General features: G+C 46.4%; 1 protein-coding gene across 8 annotated transcripts in view; it reads left to right on the top strand.

Moving 5' to 3' along the window:
* Positions 1–16,469, top strand: part of MYO5B (myosin VB) — a 106,223-nt gene that overhangs the window by 64,184 nt on the left and 25,570 nt on the right. For all 8 annotated transcript variants that reach the window (XM_066989135.1, XM_066989141.1, XM_066989138.1 and 5 more), the window contains 8 exons: positions 2,726–2,837; positions 3,697–3,908; positions 6,485–6,641; positions 8,842–9,081; positions 11,185–11,424; positions 14,152–14,236; positions 15,175–15,323; positions 16,106–16,225. In XM_066989135.1, coding sequence (XP_066845236.1) covers positions 2,726–2,837; positions 3,697–3,908; positions 6,485–6,641; positions 8,842–9,081; positions 11,185–11,424; positions 14,152–14,236; positions 15,175–15,323; positions 16,106–16,225 — 1,315 coding nt within the window. The remainder of the gene's footprint in view (positions 1–2,725; positions 2,838–3,696; positions 3,909–6,484; positions 6,642–8,841; positions 9,082–11,184; positions 11,425–14,151; positions 14,237–15,174; positions 15,324–16,105; positions 16,226–16,469) is intronic.

Genomic DNA, 16,469 nt, shown 5'->3' with positions numbered 1-16,469 from the left:
GGTAGCAGGGCACATCATTTGTCTGGTGCTGGTAAGCACTTTGTGGTCTAGCAGGAGGAAAACGTTTCCCTTTTTTTTCCTTTTTTTTCCTAATGAAGGTGTATATCATAGATATACCATGTATGATATACCATGCGTCATGAGGTTCATCATCCACCTATGATGTATATCATAGGTATATGGTGAACCTTTAAAGAAGAGGAGGGAAAAAAACAATCAACATGTAAAAATATGTGCAGAAGACCATGGAAAAAGTCCTCGTCAGCCAAAGCAGCAAGTTTCAATATTTCTGCACAAGAGGAACCTCGCTTGTAGGATTGGGGGATCATGTTCGTTTTTCTTGAAGCACGTAGTTGTAAGGTAATTTTATGCCGCTTTGAAGCAGAAGTGGTTTAACCAGCCATGTTGCATTGAACCCAAGTGCTTTAATTGTTCCTTTCCATGGGGAGACCCTGAACCAGCACCTGTGAACCTCTGCAGATTTTCTCTGCTTGTTAACTGGGACTGCAGATACCGTGGTGCAGCTCCTGATGGACCGCCTGAGCCCAGCACGATGGCTTTTCCCTTGCTATTCGGTGGACAATAATAAAAATGATGTGGACTCAGGACTGTCGTCTCCTGTTAAATCGGCTGGGACGGCAGGAGCAGCCTCGCTGCAGCAAGAGAGAAGCAGTGTTACACCACGGAGGCACGACGTGTGGCAGCAAACCCCTGGGACGTGTGGCTGGGGTGAGGTGGAGCACCGCAGGATGCTACCAGCCAATCTTAAAAAGTGAGGCATGGTACCTATGCTACAGATGGACTTGGATGGAAAGGAGTGGAAAATCGGTTTTTACCACCACGTGAAGTGAGAGTGACAAGCTCTGAAGACAGATCCTCTCTACAGCGAGATATGAACTGGCTTTAAGGGATTTCTGCAGGTTATCTGAGTTTGGGTTGAAAGCAGCTGTGGGATCTCGGTCTCAGTAGGGGAAGATGATGGATTTTGCTGCTTTCTGCCCGGCTTGGACCCATGCCCTCAGCTACGTGTGTGGCCTCTTCTCCATCTGCTCTTTGCTGGAGGAGCCCGGGTGGCACCCACCAGACGACTTCTTCCTCCAAATCTTCCTTCAAATAGCAGCAATAATTAATATTATTTACAGCAGCCCCTAAACGGACCCTGGCAGGTTATTGGGAATAATCCATCCCCTCTTCTGCCACAGAGCTGTCTCACCTGCGGGACATCTCCAGCGCCACATTTATGGTATTTGCGTGAAGCAAAAGGATTAAGGTGCAGGTATGAGATGGGAAACGTCATTATAAAAGAAAGACTTTCAGAAAGCAAAGAAAAAACAAATTTAAGCTTAAACCCTACATAACACAAACCTATAGACTTTGTCTTCAGTTGTGTTTCACCTCACCAGAAGTCTTATTTGTGGGTTACGGTTCTCTGTACCCAGTACTTGCCCTCATTTGGGGGCTGGCCCATGCAGAATAGGGTGAAACCTCCAAATGTGGCTATGCCAGAGCTCCCCAGAGCACTCTGAGCCTGGGAAATCCTCCTTTTTCTGACACTCGTCACAACTCCCCTCTTACTCCTGTCTCTTACCTTGTGCTTTAGGTACGATACGAAGGACTCTAGTTTCTTGCTGTTCCCATGTTCTTCGCAAATGGCTTTTTTTTTTTTTGCAGTGTCTCCGTGCAGGAAATTCATTGTTTTTATCAGTCTGGCTTTCCTTCCCTGCTAAATTTTCTGGACAGATGTGAAGCTAACTACTGGTCACGTGTTTTGAAATATGTGTTGTATTCCCCCTTCTCTCAATCCCTAGAATATTTTATTTTGGTGAAATGGGAAAAAAAAAAAGTAAATTAGGTGTAATAACCCCCAAACAAATGCATAGACAGGGCTGCTGGGCTGAGGAGGAGATGTTTCTGTGTATTCTTCTCATTTTGGTACTGCTCTTCGTGGCCATGAGGGTGAGGTTCAGGCACACGAGTGGTTTCGTTGAGTGAGGGCACAAATCAAGATCTCTGCAGTTCTCTCCCATCTTCTTTCAACGTTCATTTGCATATTATTTTTTTTTTTTTGAAACAACCATGGCTGTACTTGGCAGGGCTGGAAACACCTAGCGTTTTAATTAAAAACTCGGGTTTTGAGGGGTCCATAACTCACTGCGTTCATTTGGAGGAGGCTGAAACTTGGCAGACGCTGAGCCAATTTCGGGATCCAGTCTGCAGGCTCTAAATCTAACGGTGATGGCAGGAGATGATAGCTCCTCGCAGTAAGGTACAGTGCTCTAATTCCTTCGATTAGCGTTGGGTGCTTGGAGACTTTACCGCCGGTGACAGCGAAGCATCTTCAAAGTATCTGCTTTGTGTCTTCAGAGTCCAAAGATTTCACGTTTGTTTTAACGTGGCGTTCCTGCTCCAGGCTGGAAGGGCGCCGATAAGGGTGCTAGGGGAGAGCCAACACTGGGGTCAGGTTTTGGGGTGATGGGGACAGATCCCTCAGTACCCAGGGCGCGTTTTAACCACGTTTAAACTGATCTGATGTTGGGACAAAGTGAGGGAAAAGCTCGTAATTTTGACTGTGGCAGAGGGTTGTTTCAGATGTTTGCAGGGAGCCTCTTTTCTTTTTCCAGTGCTAATTCCTTGGGGTTGTATATGAGTTTCAACTCCAAACACTTTATTTTTTAGGAAACAATGCCTGTCACACAGACTGATCCTGTCTATCTTTTGCTTTCAGGTGGACCTATCACGACTTTTTCAATAGGTATCGTGTTCTTATGAAGAAGAGAGACCTCTCAAAGAATGACAAGAAGCAGATCTGTCAGACCCTGCTGGAAGACCTCATTAAGGTGAGCTGGGACCGAGTCTTTAGCAGCAATTTTTACAGCACAGAAGCTCGTGGCTTTGGTATTTCTGGGCTAGTGGAGTCCAGAGTCTGCCATGACTGTACATGAACAACTGGCCATCTCCAGAAATCTCATCCCCCAACCTCTCCTCCCGTACGTGGCTAGCCACGCAATAACTTCTTTGTCTTGATGTATGGGAGACTCCTAATAACCACTTATATGTTGAAAAAAGAAAATAATTATGAATTGGAACCTTTTCACTTTACATATCTAAGCAAATAAGTTTCCGTCACGTCTCCCCAGCACCTTACTACTCAGACTCATGTGCATTATTTTAAATTGCAAATGTGCAGACTGCTGAGGAGCCCAAAATGTGCGCAGAATCTTTGGCAGGTTGTAATTTTTCACCCCTGCTCTCCTCATAGGATTTTGAGGAATTTACTCACTTGGGTTCCTCTCTGCAGAGGTTGTTCGCCTTACGCACCGGGTGTTTGGCTTCTCAGCTGTGGAGTCATTTGCAGTGTGTGCAGAATTTTGCAGATTTAAGGCCTAATCTTTTCTGTAAAATAAACCTTTTCTTGAAGTCTCCTGGACTTGCCTTGCTGTGTAAATAAATGCATTCAAAATTTGTGGAACTCAAGACTGAATCCTACTGTTTCATTCCCCAGTGGGTTTGTGGAAGTTGAAGTCATTTGGAGTCTAATATTATGTTTGTTACCCAACTTAGAAGAGACGTTAGCTGATAAATTTGACTCAAAATTTTGTAATCTGTATCTAATGAGCAAGATAGACTAAAAAAGAAGAAAAAACAAGAATAATGTTTGCCTTAATTAAATTTAGTTTCCTTTATGCTTTTGAAAAGGATCCAGACAAGTTCCAGTTTGGACGTACCAAGATCTTTTTCCGTGCAGGCCAGGTGGCATATCTGGAGAAACTGCGAGCGGATAAGTTCAGAGCTGCCACCATCATGATTCAGAAGACGGTGCGGGGCTGGCTGCAGAGGATCAAGTACCAAAGGCTGAGACGGGCTGCAATAGTGATCCAGCGCTACACGCGTGGGCACCTGGCGCGGAGGTGGGTCCGAGGAAGCCCTCCAGGGAAGGGCTGGCTGGGAGGTCATCTTAAAACATTTCTGGGCACTCGTGTTCTCAGTACGTTCTGTCTTGCAGCCCTTGAAAATTGGAGGTTTTGGATGAGAAACACGCAAATGCTCTGCGTGGGGGGCTTCCTTTCAGCCCTTGTAGTAAGAAGCGTTTTGTGCACGGAGGTACCACTGTGGTGAAAGCTGCCGTGCCGAATTCACGCTCCTGGCCTCCCTCTCCAGCCTTATTAGAGGCCAGTGATCAAAGTTCCCTGCCTCCAACTGTATTAATTTGATTTCTGGGTGCTGGGCCAGGTTAATAGCGTAGGCAGCTAGGTTATAATTGGATGACTAAAGCACTCTGAGATATTTAGGTGCGAGTGCTTCACAGAACTAATATTTTTCTGGAACTACCGCTGGCAAACGGCGTTTGGACCGGGTAGCGAGCACTTCGCTAATTGGTATGCGCTCGTCTTCTGCAGGGACGGGGTTTGTGCCTCCTTGGTATCCAAGGGGAGTTCTCAGAATTGATTTACTGTATTCTTCGTAATGAGAAAAATCACTCCAAATCACTGGCAATGGGGCTATTTACAGTACGGAATGATAGAGCTGAAAGTTTAACTCCCTGCGTGCAGGAATCCCAGGCGTCCTAGTGCTGGCAGCTCGCTGGGTTTCTGTAAATAACGCTGCGTTGGAGAGTATGGCTGATTGTGAATGTGGGGTGCGTGTGAGGAGGCGGTAAAGCCCTTTGATAGCATCCCAACACATGGGTCACTGTGCATCCGTGCCCCTCGTTCACATCAAGCACTGCTCTTCTCCCACATCCAGACCAGCACTTTGCAGATAGGAACAAGGAGATTCGATTCAGGGAATGGGTTGGGTTGGAAGGGACCTTAAAGGTCATCTAATTCCTGTTCCTGCAGTGGGCAGGGACACCTCCCATGTGCTCAAATTTGGGTCCTTGGAGCTTCATTTCCATTCTTGACTGTTTTCTGTTTAGAGAAATCAGTTAACAGAAGAACTTACGTGTTCCTTCCAAGGGTTTCCTATAAGTCACTCTGTATTTTGGAAGAACATCAGAGATGCCATTTAAATTTGTTCTATTATTTGTGCTTGTGAAAAGGGATTGGAGAATCCGGGGATGAGAAGGTCTCAAACGAGCAAAGCTGGGCAGTTTGGTGACCTTTATTTAGAGCTGAGCAGAGATGTTTCTTGTCCCTAAAAGTCCGTGTGCTTCTCCAGGCTCGTGGCTGCAGGACCCTCTTGTGCATCTGACAGCTCACTTGAAGTTAAAGCAAATTGAGTCCTGAGCAGTAAGAGAAAGGTTGACAAAAAGGGGAGTTGGTGAGGAACTGTAGCCTCTCTGGTGGGCTCTACATGCACATATGGGGTGTTACAGACTTGAACTCCATATTTGCCTTGGCATCAGCCAGCCATCCCTCTTGGCAAGGGAGGGAGGAATCCCTGGTGAGGTGCCTCCCGGTGAGAAGGGTGCGAAATCCCTTCGAATGTGGGGTGGCAAGAGTGCCAACAAGAGCCCCCACTCATGGTTTGAACCATCTGCAGGTGTACAGAGGAAATAAGTCCAGAATTGGTTCTTTTAGCATTCATGACTTTGGATGCAGCCTGCTGTTCCCCACTAATATTTTCCTGGACTTTTTCTGCTGCGTTGTTTCTCCAACATGGCTAATCAATCTGTTTCATAGAGAAGAATGCCATTGGGATAACTTCTTTCTCCTCTGCTTGGAAGCAGACCATTCCTCCTCCACATCAGCAAGCTCTGGTTCAGTGGGTCCTAATGAGAAACCATCTCGAAGAAGGATATATGGCCGATCTGATACGGCTCTTTTAGTTTTGCAAGGCATTTCACAAAATGCAAAAGTGGCTCAAATACCTATAAAATCCTTCATGCTGAGAGCAATAAATGAATCATAAATTCAGCAAAACAAGCTAATTATCAGATTAAATGGAGGTTTTATGGGCGTTTATTAACCTGTGTAACAGCGAATTGAACACGAATTCAGTCGGAGAATGGGAGCAGCACATCGCGGAGCTGACCACATCCCTCATTATTTACTCTGTATGAATTGCTTGGGGTTCTGCTCATGAATGTTGCCAAACCAGTGCACACCGGTTTAAATGTCAGATCAATTTGCTGCAGTTTTCCTGGAGCTGGTAGATACCCAGCGCAACACTCGTGTTTTATGGTTCCGGAAGTGGTGGAGGCAACCTGGGCGTCGATTGGCTTGAGTATTTCATGCAGAGAGTTCAAACCTAAGGGAAAAGCTGGAAAATGTTTGTTTCTAATGCTGTTGAGGAATAACGAGGTGTGTGATTTCTGGTTTGAGTGCTCCCAGGAGCCATGAACGTTGTCTGATTGCATACGAGTTCCCGTTATCCTAACGGAGACATGCTATCAGCTTCTCTTTTCTTCGCCTTACTGCTGGGATGGTCTCTCTCCAAGCTGCTTTGGGACAAAAGGTCTTTCTCACCATAAGGTTTAATACTTTTGTGACAACAATATAGGGAGTTTTAGTCTTATTGCTAACCTTTTCCCCGTGCTTTGCAGACTTGCGGAGCACCTGAGGAGGACGAGAGCTGCTATCACCTTGCAGAAGCAATACCGAATGCTGCGCATCCACCGAGCTTTCCAGAGGGTCCGCAAGGCGACCATCACCATCCAGGCTTTCGCTCGGGGCATGTTTGTCAGGAGGATTTATCGCCAGGTAGGACTCCGCAGACTGGCTTTGCATTAGAAACGAGTAGGAAAATCCTTTGTATTTGCCTCCACGGCATAGCACAGCGATTCATTTACAGGGGACGTTTTGATGTTTTAATAAGCCGACCGCCTCAGGTGTTTCTGGAGCGCACACATTGATGGCAAGCACTGCCATTTAAAGCTGCGCAAGCAAAAAATGATTTTGGCAGCGGCACCTCCAAGGAGAAGCTAAATGAAGTTAGTCACACAAATGCCAGAAGGCATTGTGGAAATCTGGAAATGTCATTTGATCCAACCCGTGCTCGGCAAAAACTTCCCTGTCAAGCAGAAGTTGTGTCGGAGCCATGCTGCAGGTGCCTTTTCCAGTACGGCAGGAAGACTGGTGGGGTCTGTCATTGAAGGTGACAAGTCATTTATCGACAGAAATCTCTTTAATTGTTTCTCTTCATTAGCTTCCTTCATTTAGCCAGGAGCTGGAAGCACAGCTGTAGAGGTTTGATGACAGTCAGTGTTACCGTGACAGACCGTCACTGTGCAGAAACTGAGAACAGCTTTGGGAAATCCTCTGCCCACTCTTCAGATCCAGCTTTACGTTGGTAGTCACCGAGTCTTGTTATGCCTCTTTGGGTGGTCACGGGGATGCTTGAAATCAGAGGCCAGGAGGGGAGAGCCTGCTCCTGGAGATGATGGGGTTACCTGGACACCTGGTGACCCACATCAGGGATGTCCTCCAAAACAGAGCAGTTGGGGTGCTGGCGATCGGAAATTTGTGCTGCCGTTGCTTTTTCAGCATCTCTTTTTCAAATCAGAAGCCTCTGCAGGGGAGGCAGCTGTTCCAGCTCTTAAAAAATTATCTGGGATTCAAGACAACCCAAATTTTAACATGGTGTAGAAGCTGGCTGATGGTCAGGCGTCTCAAACCTGAGCATCCTTCACCTCCGGAGCACCTGGATAGAGGTGCTGGTTCAGGTGGGTGCCTGGCAGCAGATGCAGAGCTGCAGGTGTTGCTCCCTGGAGTCAGGACAAGCCCAGTGCCTACAAAATCTTTGCTGTCAGGCTGGCGGAGGTCCCCAGGTAAATGCACTTGGGTGTTTTCTGCCTTTTGGGCCACCCCCGGGTAGCTCCATCTGTAAGAGCGCCAAGTTTGGAGACATAAAATCTCATTTCAGAGCAACTCCTGCTGCATCCTAAACTCGCACAATCCCTTTATTCTAATTTAAAATTTTCTAACGCAGACAAAGCCTTAAGGTGAAACAAAAGATGTGTAAGAAGAAGCTGATGTGGTACCTTTTATGATGCAGCTTATCCCAAACTAATAACAGCAAGGTGTCTCATAATCTCGAAATTCTCCTGATATTTCTTTCCTCGTAATACTGCAGCATAAATCAACAGGAGAAAGTTATTAACGTGCTGTTGTCTCTCTAAAATATTAGCCTTCCGTTTGAGGGAGGAGAGTTGAACAGCCACCTACTGAAAAAGCTGCTGTAAAATTTTGCAGAGAAATACAATGCACAAGTGCCAGAAATCTCACAAAACCCGGTGCAAGTTTCTAGAAATCAAATCATGCAAGAACGCTGGCTGCAGACCGAAATGAAAGGTCCCCGGGGTTTTGCTTGAAGGTTATCCGCGTGATGAGAAAACCACCAGGGCAGCATTTATCTGCAGCAGAAATTATTTTAATGCAGAGATGGAACTCATAAAATATCACAACCTGTTCTGGTGTGAGTTATAGCTGATGATGAAGGTACGGTATGCTTATTGCTACGTTGGTGCCTAGTAATGGCTAGGTAATTTGCTAGCTATGGGTCCTGTGGATCTGTGCACTATTTCTAGGTGGTCCATGAAGTATGTGAGCACAGATGTCCCCTAGTCACCAACCAGGATCCTATATACCCTCTTGTTTCAAGGCCAAGTGGGTCTTGACTCATTCAAGCAGGGTGGCTTCTAAGAGAGGACTCGGTGTCTGTGGAAATCCTGTAGGACAGGGAATTGAAGTATTCCTTCCTGATATAAAGGAGAATGCAAAATAAAAGCCACTGTCTCCAGCCATCACCTTCAGCACCTACCGGGATGCTCCTACTTGGAGGGAAAATCCTTTTGAAGGAATTTGGGAAGTGCTGGGGGTGCCACGCCGCAGCCAGACAAGGACCGCTGCGACCTTGCGGGTGCCTTTTCTCCCCTGATTTCTCGTTGCCTGTGTTTTCAAGGTCCTCGCGGAGCACAAAGCCACCATCCTCCAGAAGTACGCCCGCGGCTGGCTGGCCCGCACCCGCTTCCGACGGATCAGAGGTGCCACCATCGTCCTGCAGTGCTACTACCGGCGCAGGAAGGCCAGGCAGCAGCTGAAGGCGCTGAAGATCGAGGCCCGCTCGGCGCAGCACCTGAAGAAGCTCAACATTGGCATGGAGAACAAAGTGGTCCAGCTTCAGAGGAAGATTGACGAGCAGGTACGTCCCGAGCCGCGCTGGGGCAGGTGCCGGCCTGCTTCCTCTTTGCGCCTCCGTTGTCCGTTTCTGGGATGGATTTTGTCTTCCCGCAAGGTCTGGGGAGGACAACGTGCCGGTAGCAGCCTTCTCCTGCTGCTGGCCAGATATTTGTAGGGGTGGGGTGCCACCATGGATGGCACTTGGCTCTTGGGTCTCCATTTCACGTCTGATGAGCACGCTCAGTAAGCTGCACAAGTTGTGTGATAAGGGTTGTGCGAGCTGCCCAGAAGGAAGATAAAATCAGGAAACCTGGAAAACTGTTGCTTGAAACTCCAAGCCAGCAGCTTGGAAACACGCTGGACAATTAGGATGTGTCAGGAACCCACACACATCACGCTCAGTTTCCTTGCAGCCTTAAATCTCTCCCATCCCCGTATGAAGGAGAGGTCCTGCGATGAAGAAGATGAAAAATGACTGTGCGTTGGCTGGGATACTGCAGAGTCAAGCCACTTGGGGATTCGCATTGCTGCTGGCCGCTTTCCTTGCTTGTATTAATTGGCCACAACGTGTGCACCGCAGTAGTCTGACATTTAAACTGCGGTGTTTAAGTTTAAAATGCCTGCTCGCTTGCTTAGGCTTTTGCAGAACTGTAGCTAAGAAGAGGAAAAACTTGGGCATAGGGTTTTCTGTACACCTGCGTACCAGAAATCTCTTTGATACGACTGTGCTTCGTTTAAAGGTGGAATTAATTACGACTTAATCTTTGGTTAAGGTTGGCTTTCCCGGGGAGGGCTGTGAAAGCAGCAGAAAGGGAAGGAGACACGGGGGGATTTTAAGGAGGCAGAAATAACGGGCTGGGGCTCGTCGCCGTCTCCCTCAATCTCTGCAGACGGTTTTGAAGGAGGTACTTCGATGCTTTCTGTGTAGCTTCTGCAGGAAAGCATTACAGCTCAGTATTATTACTCCTGACGGCCTGTCCAGTGAGCTAATTTTAACCCTCGTTTCAGGGCTGACAGGTTTCCCTGCGATGCTTTGGAGGTGCTAATGAGCATCGCTGCAGTAGAATTTAATTTCAGCGCGTTGGATTTTGTTTCCTGGCAGCAGCGAGTTTGTGGTAGCATATTTTCCCTGAAGTTACCCCTATTTCAGTCTTTGCTAATCTATAAACACGACCTTTTCAAATACCCATTAACTTTTACGAAAATACATTGCAGGTAACCTGCAGAGCTGCAGTTGTACCCTTATCTGACTAGCCGTGGAAGAAAACGTTTCTATTTCTGCCTCTTTAGCTCATGCATGGATAGAGATACACCGTGCTCGGTGTGCCCCTGAAGCAGAAAAGATCTTTCTCCGAAAATACTAAAACCTATTATCCTATATCAGCCACTGCTCATACGCTGGGCCTGCTTAATTCAGTTTCTAAATCATGTGGGGGACTATTGCACACACGAGGAAGGATTAAATCTGTTTTCCTAGAGAATATCCCAGCAGGAAGGGGGTATATTGGGATATATCCCAGGGGCCAAGGGGCTTTTGCTCCATCACCTTTGCTCAAGGGGTGGGACGGGGACTGAAGCACATACGGATGATCAGAAGAACCTGTGTAGACCTGGAAGATAAAACTCTCTACTTTCATGTTTGCTTTTCTTAACCAGGCTGCACGGTTCTTTGAAAACTCTGTTGTGCTGGGACTAACGGGAGCCTTTGGCTCTGTTGCAGAGTACTTTTTGCACTTGAGTTTTTGTTCTTACTTGACTCCAGTGAATATTTGGAAAGAGGAAGAAGAGGTAGCTTAAGATCTGTGTCTTTGCTGCTTGTCCTGGCCAGTTAAAAATTGTATGCCAGGAATTCTGTAGTCTATTGAGTTGTATTAATTTATTTTTTGTAAGGAAAAGGAAAAAAAATGCCAAAAATGTGTAATTTTTAACTATTTTGTCTTCTGACTTCTTCCCCTCCACTTTTCCTAAGCCTCCACGTGGCCCGAGCCTTCCATACAGTGGCACGAGCCCGGTCCTTCAAAACTATTGAAACCTTTCAAAAAGAAAACTTTAAAAGACAGATTGTATTTTTTGGCTGGATCTTGCTGATGGTATTGCTTTCTTCTTTTTGGGACGCCGGCCGCAGAACAAGGAATACAAACTTCTGAACGAGCAGCTCTCTACGCTCACGTCTGCCCACTCCTCCGAGGTGGAGAAGCTGAAGAAGGAGCTGGAGCAGTATCAGCAGAGCCAGCAGGGTGATGGCAACCAGCTCGTCAGCTTGCGGGAAGAGATGGAGCACCTCCGGCTGGAGCTGGAAAAAGCCCACGGCGAGAGGAAGGTGGTGGAAGACAGCTACGTGAAGGAGAAAGATCTACTCAGAAAGGTGCGTGTGTTTGTCATGTCCTGTCTTGTGCAGGTCTCTTGCAGGTGGTCACGCAGGTGAAAGCTTTGCAGATCTGAAGGGGAGAGACTTAGTTTCCTATCCTTCAAACAGGAGAGAAATCCTTCAACTGGGAGAAAGAGAATTCAGCGTGGAAGGTTTGTTTTTTTTTCAAGCAAAAAGCCCAAATGCACATTTTACCCTGAATTACTTCGCTGGCCAGGTTCATTCTGAAAAACCTTCACAGCCATGCTTGTCACCTGAGGTGTGGCTTTAGTTTCCTGCTGCAAATATTTGTGACTGCTCGAGTTAAATGAACGATCCTTCTGCAATTGTTATTCCACAGCACGGCTTTTCTCGTGACAACCTCAAGGTGAGTTGCTTTGAGGTGGGGAAAAAGATCTTGGATTAGGGACCACTTCCCTTCGAGGGCTCTTTTCGCACGTGTGCTTGTGCATTGCCCCCACGTTGGGAGGTGTGGACTCAGTGATTTTCTCCTCTCCGACACCAAGCAAAAGGATCCTTTTTTGTCCCGGGGCTCGGTTTGTTGGCTGGCTGCAGCCCAGGCTTTTAGAGCCTGAAAGGATGTTTTATTTTGAAGGTGATGCAGCTGGGGAAAACCGGCTTCTCTTTGTTCTCGATAGCAAATCCCCCTCCAGCACTGGGGAGAAAGGCTGTTTTAACAACTGAGGAGATGCTTTCAAAAAGCACAAAAACAAAGCAAAAGCTTGCCCTTCTTGCAGAAGTGCCTATGGCTGAGTGAATACTATGTAGTTTGCCACGTCAACAAATGGTTTAATTATAAACCATAGCAGTTGTTTCCATTTCTGCTGAGGAGTGCAGGCTCCCAGCTTTGACATGAGCTTCCAATTGCTCCCTTCAGCAGTGGGAAGACCTCAGAAACTGCCAGGGAAACGCTGCGGCGACTGCTTTGCTCTAAGAAATGCTTTTCGTGCCAGAGGTGCCCTGGAAATGGCTGGCAGTGGGAGGCAGGGGGCGAGCGGGTTTGTGGTCCTGCGCCGGAATGGTTGCAAAGGTGATGCTCAAAGGCTGGATCTCAGAGCTGGAGGTCCAGACCCTGGAGGAGAGGTGGTTTAAAACCTGCTCAGGAATTTTATTAGGAAAGTCCTAAATACCTCATCTTGTGAGGAGAGGATGGCGGTAGCAGAGCCAAACAGGTGCTTCCAGCATAGGCATTTAAATAAAAGCTGAAGCCATCATTAGTGCTGAACATCTTCCACAGGAGTTCTTCAAAGCAGCCACCTCTTTACGGATCCCGTTGGATCTGAAGCACCTTCAATGATCGGTTTAACACAGAAAGATGAGCAGGAAGTGCAGAAGGCACCGGTGTCGCAGCAGGGCTCTGGGGAAAAGCTGTGCAGCTCTGCCAGCACAGTCAAAAAGAGTCCAACTTTTTGTCCAGTTTTGTCTTCTGATCATCATAACTTTGTCGTCTGGATAAGAGAGTTCATTATCAGCACCTACTAAAGAACACTTGTCGAATAATCCCATCATCCCTTAGCTTTTCCCTGCTGGGATAAATGAATCGAGTTCTTCGCTGTCCTATTGCAGCATAGGTTTTCCTTTCCTCCTCTGTGTTATGATTGTTTTCGATTTTTTTCTTTCTTTTGAGAATTCTTCTGCACTTGAAGACATCAAAGCTGACCTAACAGCTGCTAGGGTATTTATTCGAAGTGGTACACGAATGAGGGGGTATCGTTAAGTTGATGGTGCAAAAATCATGATGAAAATCATGGCTCGGTTCAGACCATTTAAAAAAACAGGATTTTTGCATACCTTAAAATGTTTTCTCTTCACTTTCTCGTTGCGTTTTCAGTCTCCAGCTTTCCTACTGCACATAGAGATGCATGAAATCGTAGTCACAGAACAAATGAATGGATCAGAGAGAAAGAGGCAGTGGGATCTTCCAGTTTCTTTGCATGGATATGACTGCCTCAGGCACGATTTACACCAAAATAGTTTGTGTTTTTACCTTCACCATTACGACGTATCTGACATATAAACGTTTGATAAAATACCTTGATCTGAGCATGCTTGTGTAGAAGACTGAAGTCTGCGCTAGGGATGCGTGCCAGCTAGGCTGCCTATGTAATTTATCTACTGGTGACAGCAAAATTATTACTTGTGGGCAATGAAAACTTTTATTATGGTGTGTACAGCGTTGTTTATCGCCGGCATCTCGAGATTCCTATGCTTTGTGTAGCTGTGGCTGTGTGATGTGATGGAGCAGGCGTGGGGATGGCGTTACAATGGGGTGTCAGCTTGTTCTCGTTCCTGACAGCACCAGAATCATCTGCTTAACTGCAGCAGCGTGTCCCACTCGGTAATGCTTTTGTGTCTCGAGATGACACTAGTGAATGCATCAAAATTCGTGAGGATGAACAAAATTACAGCATAGGTTGCTGTCAGCCTCAGCCCAGTGTTGCTGTTAGGTGACAAGTGGCATCGTTTCCCTTCATTTTAAATAAAGAAGCAGTAAAAAAAGGAAAAAAAAAAAAACCAAACACACAAACAAACTGTTTAGCAGGATTCAGTTCCAGTTTTCATTACTTTTTGCTAGGCAATTGGTGGTGTTAATAGTTGATGTGCAAAGCACACACCATGCCTCACTGACCTGGAGCTTCTGCAGTGGTGTAAAGTGACTTTAATCTTGTAATACGGATGCAAGCTGGCCCGTGTGCAAGCAGTAATTTTTGCCTCGTTCCGCAGCGTATCTCCGACCTGGAAGAAGAAAACGCCCTCCTGAAGCAGGAGAAAGAGGAGCTGAACAGCAGAATCCTGTGCCAGTCTGAAGGTAAGAAAAAAGGTTTATGGCTTGGTGGTTTCTGTGCCTGTTTCTCTGGATGTAGAAGGCACCGTTCAGAGTTAGGCAGTGGCCGTCTGAAGCTTTCCGGTACGTTTTTGACAAGCGTGGGCACAGACGAACCTCATCACCCCCAATACCTGGGGTTTCCATAGGGTGCGTGAAATGAAGTGCTCCCAGGGAGAAGCCTGACCTTTCTGCTGTGTGGAGGTTGGGTATTTCGAAATGGATAACGAACGTTGAAAATGATTAGGGACCTCAACTTGATCCCAGCAGAGCAGGAAAGGGAGCATTCATGCTTCTGGCTTAGACTTAGCTTGGGCTCCTATGTGTTCAATAAAAACGGTGCCATCTGTTAGATGCTGGTGTCTCTCTTCTTACTGTTTTTCATGGACTTACACTTGCCTGTTTTCTCAAAAAGGGGAGAGGAGTAGATTTGCTTCCAAAGGGGAGTTTTTCAACAAAGAAATGAATTTTAATATAAAATAGTCTTAAGCCCGCAGCCTTACCATGGTAAGCGGTTGATGATTACACGAGAAAAAAGATGCTGCTGTTGATTTGCTCCTACATCCAACCTGGTGGTGGGAAGCAGGCAGAGAAGTCTTTAAATGCAGCGAGCACCAAAGGCACTTCTTAAACATCAATATATTTCTGTACTGTGCTAGTCTGTTTGCAAGTGGGTTTATGACCAGCCTGTGGGAGCTGGAGGTGGCATGGCTGAGCCTTGCAGAAGAGCCGGAGCTGTTCCAAATAGCAAGGAACAGGATTTAAATGATAAGTCTTTAACTACTAACAAATGCTCGTATGTATTTTAAAGCTTCTTGGCAGAGAGCGTTTTGTTAATTAGTCAACGTTATTGCACATGTTTACAAGAAGTTCCTTTCAGAGATGAAGAGCACGATTCACTGTTGTTGTTTCTTATTTTGAAGACGAATTTGCACGAAGCACAGCTGAGGAAAATATCCAGATGAAGAAAGAGCTGGAGGAGGAGAGGTCTCGTTACCAGAACCTGATAAAAGAGTATTCGAGGCTGGAGCAGAGATACGACAACTTGCGGGACGAAATGACCATCATAAAGGTAATGAAGCTGAAATTATTCTCTTCTGTCCTGGCCATCGTGTTGGTGCTTGGATAACATGGCTCACTCATCCCCAAAACAAGTGGCAGAGCTGACATTGTCGTATAGTTTGGGCTTGAGGTTTCTAAGACCAAATGTCCACGCTGAAGCCAAACCACGCATGTGTCTTGCAGTAGGATGTTGATCTTTTTACACTTTCTGTTAACAGTTTGGAGAAACCAGTGAATCATAGCAAAAGCTGGCACCTGCATCTTGTTTTGCGTTTCGTTTCAGTGATGTTCACGTGCCAAGTGGGCGTTGAATTTGAAAAAAAAACAAAAGCAAGGCATGAGAATTTCAAAAGGCAGCATTTTTAGATTCAGCTTTGCTGAAGTTTTAGGAGAACTGCTGAAAATGGGCTGATGGTTAGAGTGCTGCTGGGTTAGGCGGAAGGCTGAGCATGTAAAGGGAACCCCACGGGGTACTGTGAACAGAATAATCTTGAGCTCAGCTTTGCACGTTCTCACTTAACAGGCATCTGGTGTCATGAGCAGCCTGTAATTCATGCAGGATTTTTAAAGTGAGCTTCTGTAGCCCTTTATATTTTATTTTAACGTATGCCTGCGTGTTAATATGAGCGTTGTGGTAGGACACAGGAACCAGAAATTAGAAAATAGAGACAGTTGAGCCTGTTTTGAAGGTAACCTTACTGTACACAAATATTTGCTCTAAGAAACAGTGCTTTGTGAGGAATCCTTCCTTAAACACTGAAGGCGTTGTGTATCCATGTCGCTCCTTGACAGCAAGCACCGGGGCACAGGAGAAACCCATCCAACCAGAGCAGCTTGGAGTCTGACTCTAATTATCCATCGATCTCCACCTCTGAGATAGGAGACACCGAGGATGTAATGCAGCAGGTGGAGGTACGGCAAACGGGGCAAAAGGGTGGGAGGAGGCGAGTCCTGAGTCCTGAAATAAATTGTTAGCTGTGAGGGAGATGGCTGGGTTGCAGTGCTATAGAAAATGCTTGCTCATTTGTGAGGTCAGACCTAAGTAGGGCTCTAAAAATAATGAAGTACCTTATTTTGCCCATACCAGCGTAAAGCCGGACAAAAATTCATCGAAGCAGTAAGCTCTACGTGTGGTTAAGACTAGCATTGATGGAAA

The sequence above is a fragment of the Anser cygnoides genome, chromosome Z, assembly GCF_040182565.1.
Source record: "Anser cygnoides isolate HZ-2024a breed goose chromosome Z, Taihu_goose_T2T_genome, whole genome shotgun sequence".
Classification (NCBI taxonomy): Eukaryota; Metazoa; Chordata; class Aves; order Anseriformes; family Anatidae; genus Anser; species Anser cygnoides.
Note: the sequence above shows the minus strand (reverse complement) of the source record. Positions and strands in the feature narration are given on the sequence as shown.